At 35.7% G+C, this 7327-nt stretch overlaps 2 protein-coding genes across 2 annotated transcripts in view; one reads left to right on the forward strand and one right to left on the reverse strand.

Moving 5' to 3' along the window:
• LOC140852217 (uncharacterized) overlaps positions 1-1493 on the reverse strand; it is a 12778-nt gene extending 11285 nt beyond the window's left edge. The window contains exons 1-4 of the mRNA XM_073245189.1: positions 1306-1493; positions 979-1223; positions 696-899; positions 501-593 (exon numbers count right to left, since the gene is read on the reverse strand). Coding sequence (XP_073101290.1) covers positions 501-593; positions 696-899; positions 979-1223; positions 1306-1489 — 726 coding nt within the window. The 5' untranslated portion in view covers positions 1490-1493. The remainder of the gene's footprint in view (positions 1-500; positions 594-695; positions 900-978; positions 1224-1305) is intronic.
• Positions 1494-6228: 4735 nt separating this feature from the next.
• On the forward strand, positions 6229-7105 carry LOC140852040 (uncharacterized). The gene is made up of 4 exons (XM_073244728.1): positions 6229-6323; positions 6410-6466; positions 6549-6669; positions 6871-7105. The coding sequence occupies exons 1-4, from the start codon at positions 6249-6251 to the stop codon at positions 7023-7025; spliced, it is 408 nt and encodes a 135-aa protein (XP_073100829.1). The 5' UTR covers positions 6229-6248; the 3' UTR covers positions 7026-7105.
• Positions 7106-7327: the final 222 nt, after the last annotated feature.

The raw sequence follows: 7327 nt of genomic DNA on the forward strand, positions 1-7327 counted from the left end.
GGGTGACTCCTACTCCATAACCCCTCACTCGGCCGTAGCGCTCTGGTCCCATCAACTCTGTGAATACCTCGGCCTCGATACGGCTCTGCTGCGTAGATGCTGCGGACTCATCGTCACACTCCGCAACGAGAGCTGTAGCCCTCTCTTGTATTTTTTTTGAAAACAATAGTTATACATTAATAGCTAACAGAATTAAATATAAATCATTGCAAAAAATATAATATTAATAATGCCGTACATATAAATCTCTCGACTCATCTCGAACAAAAGTACCATCCTGATGAGTATGAGTCATCCGGTAAAACTCCACTTGTCCGGGTTCCCTCCCATGCTCATCCTCCTACACAAATAATTTCAATTTTAAGCAAACAGTTATGATAATTTAAAAAAATATATGAGTATCATGATACAGACATGGTCCACGATACATAATGATATTAGTTATATAAATATTTGAACATAAAAATTAAAAGTTAATTATGAAAGTTTAAGGAACATACAAACTCCTGTCGAAGTCGTGCATAACTCTTCGACCCCGATGTATGAGGAACAGACTGAGCTGCTCGTGCAGCTCTACCAATAGCAGAATAAGTCTGTAAAATAAAGTAAAGAACTTGTTATATATACAATATATAATAAAAATCAATATTTTTATAAAATATTTAGGAAAAAAAGATAATAAACAGATAATATACCTGTGCCCTCTCGGAGAACCAATAATGAACCAACTCCATCCACTGATGAGGGGGTACATCAGGAGGATAATTCCTAGCAACCTCCTCCTCTGTCATACCCTGTCTCATATAGTCCTTCTTCAATTGTGCTCTATATTCTTTCCATTTGCGGTTGAGAGACTTCATTACAAAATCATGAGTGGATGGAGGGAGAACAAACTTGCTCTATAAAAAAAAAAGTGAAATGAAATAAATTATATAAATAATTAACAATTAATATACAGTATGAACATCAATTCATTACCTCTATAACTCGGAGGAGCTCAACTTTGTACGTTGGAAGCATGTCATTCCATTTTGCATAGCCCAACGGACATAGCTGAGGCCTCCGAGCAACAGTCCCCAAAAATGAAGTCAATAAGCAGGCAGCTTTCTTAATTGGCTGACCTAGCTGATTGCACTCCACAACAATCCTCTCGCCCTCACGCATCTGCCACACATCTCGTACTACTGTGGATCCGCGTCTGGGGCGTACTCTCCCGGATCCGTCTGCAAAAAGTACATAAAAGTAACTATATCATAAATATATATAAAATGAAATAAAAAAAATAACATGAAAGACAATATATACCCTGCACGTGTATCTCATCATCTGGCTGATGAACAGGAGGATCGTGCTGTGCTGATGATGAAGGACAGGGCTCAGAATGCTGTGTAGCTGAACTGGCCTCAGGCTGCTGTGCTGAAGAAGACGTACCGGCCTCTGTCTGTGAAAACTGGAACTGCACACCAGCATATCGTCCCCTGCGACGCATGATGTCACCTAGCATTTATATAAATAAAAGGTAGAATCAGTTAATATATGGAGTAAAATAACACAATAATTAATGCAAAATATATACATCATAAATAATTATTACCAGTAACAATCAAGCAGTAGTGTTTTCTTCGAATTCTGTTCTAAGCAACGTCGTCGTATCATTAAATCATCAGCTGGCACAAAATTGTAGGGCATACATTGTGTATAAGTGTCATCGTCATCATCCTCCACTTGGTTTCCCATATCATATAAGTCTCTAGGTTTTGTTTTGATGACAGTAAACCAATCTTTATCTTTTGCGTCTTGTACATAAAATACTTGACGAGCTTGAGATGAAAAAATGAATGGGTCATCCTTCAATAACACACCAGTGTGTATCAACCTTGAAAAATTTACAAGTGTAAATCCATTTGCATCTTGTTTCAAACCCCTTGGTGAGTTTATGTCTATCCAATCACATCTAAACAGTACTACTTTAAATTTTCCATAATAATCCAACTCATAGATATCTTTAAGTGCACCATAATAGGATTTTCCATCCGCTTCCACCATAACACCGCTATTCTGTATTTTTCTAAATTTTTCCGTTCTCTAGTATGAAATTTAAAGCCATTAATTATGAAACTATTATATCTATTCACAATCTTGTTAGGTCCTCGAGCAAGAGCTATTAGTTCATCTGAATTATTTGTCTCCATCATCTTTGATACCTAACAAAAAATGATATGACGAAGTGCAGTTGAGTTATCTGATATTAAATATGTATCAAAAATTAATATATCCAATAATTAAATATAAATCACACCTGATTCGAAAGCCACATAGGGAATAACTCGACCAACCATCGCTGTTCAATCCTTGCATTAGGACGAATGTTATGATTGGCTCGTCTCTGATAAATTAAAAATTCACTGCATAAAATATAAATATATCATTTAGAACATTATATCTAATATAAAATTTAAATTTTGATGTCATTCCTTAAATATACTAACCTGCGATGGTCAGATATTATGTCACTATGAAGTAACACATAACGATGTGCTTGTGCTAAGGATTTTTGATCAAGTACAATACCTTCACCTCTTCTCAAGAATTTTCCAGCAGTTAAGAACTTATACAGTTCTGCATTCTCCACAAAGTCATTATGCCGTTGAGGTCGACTAAAAATAGTCTCTACACCTTGAAGATATCTTGAACAAAATGTCAAACATTCATCCGCAATATATGCTTCAGCAATCGAGCCTTCGGGATAGGCTCTATTTCGCACATAATCTTTAAGACGCACAAGATACCTTCAAGAATTAAATATTTATTAAAATATCAGTATGCTGTTGTTTCTAATAAAATTATCAAAAGATTTAAGGTTTGTAATAATACCTCTCAATAGGATACATCCATCTATAATGTACCGGTCCACCAACTTTAACTTCTGAAGCTAGGTGAACGAACAGATGTACCATAATAGTAAAAAATCCAGGAGGAAAAATCTTTTCCATCTGGCAAAGTGTAATTGCAATATCCGATTCTAACTGATCAAGTTCCCGAGGATCAATAACTTTGGAACATAATGCCTTAAAGAATGACGATAATCGAAGTACAATTGTAACAACTTGTTTCGGCAATGACGATCTTAAAGCTATTGGAAAAATATCTTGCATCAATATGTGACCATCATGACTTTTAAGATTTGAAAGTTTTCGATCCTTTAGATGCACACATCGTGAAATATTCGATGCATATCCATCGGGTACTTTGATACTTTTCAAAACTCCCAAAAAATTATCCTTTTCTCGAGCAGACATTGTGTAACATACAGGAGGCACATAAATTCTATCATTAGCAAGCATTTTAGGATGAAGTTCCTGTCGGATACCCATTTCTTTTAAATCAAGACGTGCCTTCATGTTATCTTTGCTCTTTCCATCAAGGTTTAAAAATGTTCCAAGTAAATTATCGCAAACATTCTTCTCTATATGCATGACATCAAGATTGTGCCGAATAAGATTATGTTTCCAATAAGGTAAGTCAAAAAAGATACTTCGTTTTTTCATAAATATTTACTTGGCTGTTGTGTAGATGCTATCTGTGTGTCTTCCTCATTTTCATCCTCGAAATAATTGTCTGGATCTTGAAACAACTCTGCATCTATAGTACTGATACTGACTTCCTCTGGTAACCCTTCGTGCACTGAGCGTTCAACATCATCCCTTCCTCTTTTTTTAGAGGACTTTGAGTGCTTACCATAGCTGTAATTCATGCCATCCATTTGTCTATGAACATCAGTTCTAGAAGGTGGAATAGGGGCACATCCCAATTCTATAGTACCATCAAACAAATCTTTCTGAAATCGAAACGGATGATTTGCTTCCAACCATCGACGATGTCCCATGTAACAAAATTTACCTCCATGTTTTAACCAAATTGAATGTGTTGAATCTCCACAACAAGGACATGCGACCCGTCCCTTTGTACTCCAGCCAGATAAATTGGCATATGCTGAAAATCATTAATAGTCCATAACAATGCTGCCCGTAGTTTAAATGTTTGGCCGTTGGAAGCATCAAATGCATCAACACCCTCCCACAACTGTTTCAATTCCTCTATCAAAGGCTGTAGAAAAATATCAATATCATTGCCTGGACCCTTATCTCCTGGAATAACCATTGACAAGATAAGTGATGATTGTTTCATGCACATCCACGGTGGCAAATTGTAAGGTATCAAAACGACTGGCCAAGTGCTGTAGGTAGAACTCAGGGTCCGAAATGGATTGAAGCCATCAGAAGCTAAGCCAAACCTAACACTGCGAACATCAGAGGCAAAATCAGGATGTCTATCATCAAATGCTTTCCATTGAAGACTATCTGCTGGATGTCTCAACATTCCATCCTTTGTACGTCCTTCATGATGCCATCTCATTGATGAAGCTGTTTTTGATGATGCATAAATCCTTTTCAATCTAGGTATAAGAGGAAAGTAACGCAATACCTTGGCCGGTTTCTTTTTACTCCGCGTTGCATCCAATTCATTCAGTACATCATCTCGATCTTCTTTTTGTGTTATCCATCTTGAAGATCCACATACATTGCATGACTCTTGATTAGCGTTTTCACCCCGATATAACATACAATCTTTCGGACAACTATGAATCTTTTCGTATCCAAGATCCAATTCCTTTACTACTTTCTTAGCTTCATAATACGATGGTGGTAAACGAGTGCTTTCTGAAAATGCATCCTTTAATAACTTGAGCAGCATGGTAAAACTCTTTCCAGACCATCCATTCAAATATTTGATATGAAATAAATGAACAAGAAAAGAAATCTTAGAAAATTTTGTACAACCCGGATATAATTCTTCGTCTGCATCTTTCATTAAGGTGTGATAACGAGCTGTCTCATCATTAGATGTATGTATGGGCTCCTCAACATGCATACGTTCCGTATGCGTACATCCATCAAAATCCCAACTGTTTCTTGTATACTACTGGATTCTCCTAAATTTTGAACATCAAATCCAAAAGCATCTGTGATCAAACCCCTTATATCATCATCTCTTGCAGAATTATCTTCTAGGCTAGTGGATCCGCAATGAGTCAGGGGTTGGTTACATGATGATGGCAACATAGATTCTCCATGAAAAATCCAGTCGGTATAACCTCTTAAAAAACCATTCCATACCAAATGTTCTTCAACATTTTGTGGATCTAAAGAAGAACTATTTACACATTTCCGACATGGACATAAAATCTTTCCATTCAAACTACTTTTCTCCATACCAAATTTAATGAAGTCATGAACTCCATCTAAATATTATTTACTATTCCTTGGTTTATTTATCCAACTTTTGTCCATTGTAGGATAAAACTGACCGAACTTGCAATTTATCTAAAAATAAAAAAAAATTATACAATCTATATTAATGCAATGAGTAAAAAATATCAGTCATTTCATAAAATTCAAAAAAATAACAACTACATAAAGTTTACATAGTAAATGCTTGCTATCATCAACTAATAGGTAAAGAAGGTCCTATCCCATTCAGAAAATGCATTAATTCTATAGGTCAATTACAAAAATCAAATGATATGCAACAAGAGTCGAAAAAAATTTCGCAGCATTTTCCCTTAGTTCTTCCGTATAGGAAGAACAAAGGAAAATACCATCCGAAATTTTTTCCGAACCCTCAGCATACCATTTGATTATGGTAATGACCTATAGAATTACTCACATTTTCCAAACTGTCCATACTGGACAATCAATTGATCAATGTACATAATTCTTTTATCCGTACAAAAATAAATAAATGTACGGATACAATAGAATATGTACATTAATCAAAAGACGGGTCTACGTTTCTATGGAATGCAATTTTTCTAGTACCTGAAAATACTAGGGACAATATACCAGGTTCATTGTCTGTGCATTTGCATAGAAATTATTATCATAACATGATAGATCAATTTTCTACGCTACGGAAGCAATTAATTAATTAATAAAATTTGAGAGCACGCATCAGAAGGTTCTATCTATATTTTTGTCACCTGTGAAAGAATGTATAGTTTTCAGATAACTTCTTTACAAATAATAAAAGAAATGTTGTGCAAAAAATACTGTCTATCTACTATGCTGTGGAATGCAGGTAGCTGTGCATGCTATGGCAGTCAAGTATGGAGGCAAGTTTGTTGATATATTTCTTAAAGTACAATCCAAATCCTAACAGTTTTCAAATGATTGATGGTAGGACACTGAATGATGAATATTTCTCCAGCATTTGACTTCTTACATGACCATTTCCAAGAACACAATGACATTATAATTCAAACGGTAAGATGCATCTTGCTTCCCACTAGTTGACAATGTCAAATCATCTTCATATCATACTCTTTTCTCGCCTTAATAATGTGTTGCAGGTCAGAGAGCTTCAAAAGGCAACAAGAATTATACAGACCTTGTGTTCTGAGGCCAAGGTATGATTTTATTTATGCAACTAGCTGTCTTTGACAGATCAGTATCTCTCCGTCTTCACTGGGATATCATTATTTCGCTAAGGGGTCAAAACGGACAATGGTCACACGCAATGTTCCTGCTACTAAGAGGTCTTTGGAGCGCTTTGTGTTCCATGTCAAGGCTTTGTTACACAATACCTCAAGTGGGTGCAGTTTTTGGATGGGTAGGTTCATAATCATATGGACATAGGCACTTTCTGTTTCATTTCCACTATCATCCTATCTCCTCATATGACACATTTAAGCATTTTTGTTGGTGTGTGTTCATGCTCATCACAGTCCTTCCATATTATCGACTCAGCATCAGAATAGGTGGTCATGTACACTGAATCTTACCTTGTGTCTAACCATCTTCTTTATAACAGGCAATTTAAAACACAAGGATTTAAGTGGTCATGTGGTAAGTTCCCAAGTGTATGACAATGGAAATGATGACATTAATAGAGAAGCAGAAAATCTAACGGAGGCAGAGCCTAGGGTTCTTTCTGACGATAGCAGCCAACGAGATGATGGGAACTGAATGTGACTTGGACCTACTCATGCATCAAGTTTTTTGTATATAAATTCTAAGCATGAAAATACACCTAGAATAGTTAATTATTTTTGTGACCTTTTTGTTTTCCCTTGATGAAAATTGGCATCCTGTCCTTCATTTGCTTATGTTGTTCATAATCATAATCCATTTGGACAAGAGAAATAAAATGGTGTTAATCAAACATTTCTACAGTCTCATGGTAGACATAACAATTTTTTTTTTTTTTTTTTTGTGTGTGCACTGTCTTCGTTGTTTCCTCAACAAAGCATTTATCAGAAAACTCTCTT

This window comes from Elaeis guineensis, chromosome 10 (genome assembly GCF_000442705.2).
Source record: "Elaeis guineensis isolate ETL-2024a chromosome 10, EG11, whole genome shotgun sequence".
Classification (NCBI taxonomy): domain Eukaryota; kingdom Viridiplantae; phylum Streptophyta; class Magnoliopsida; order Arecales; family Arecaceae; genus Elaeis; species Elaeis guineensis.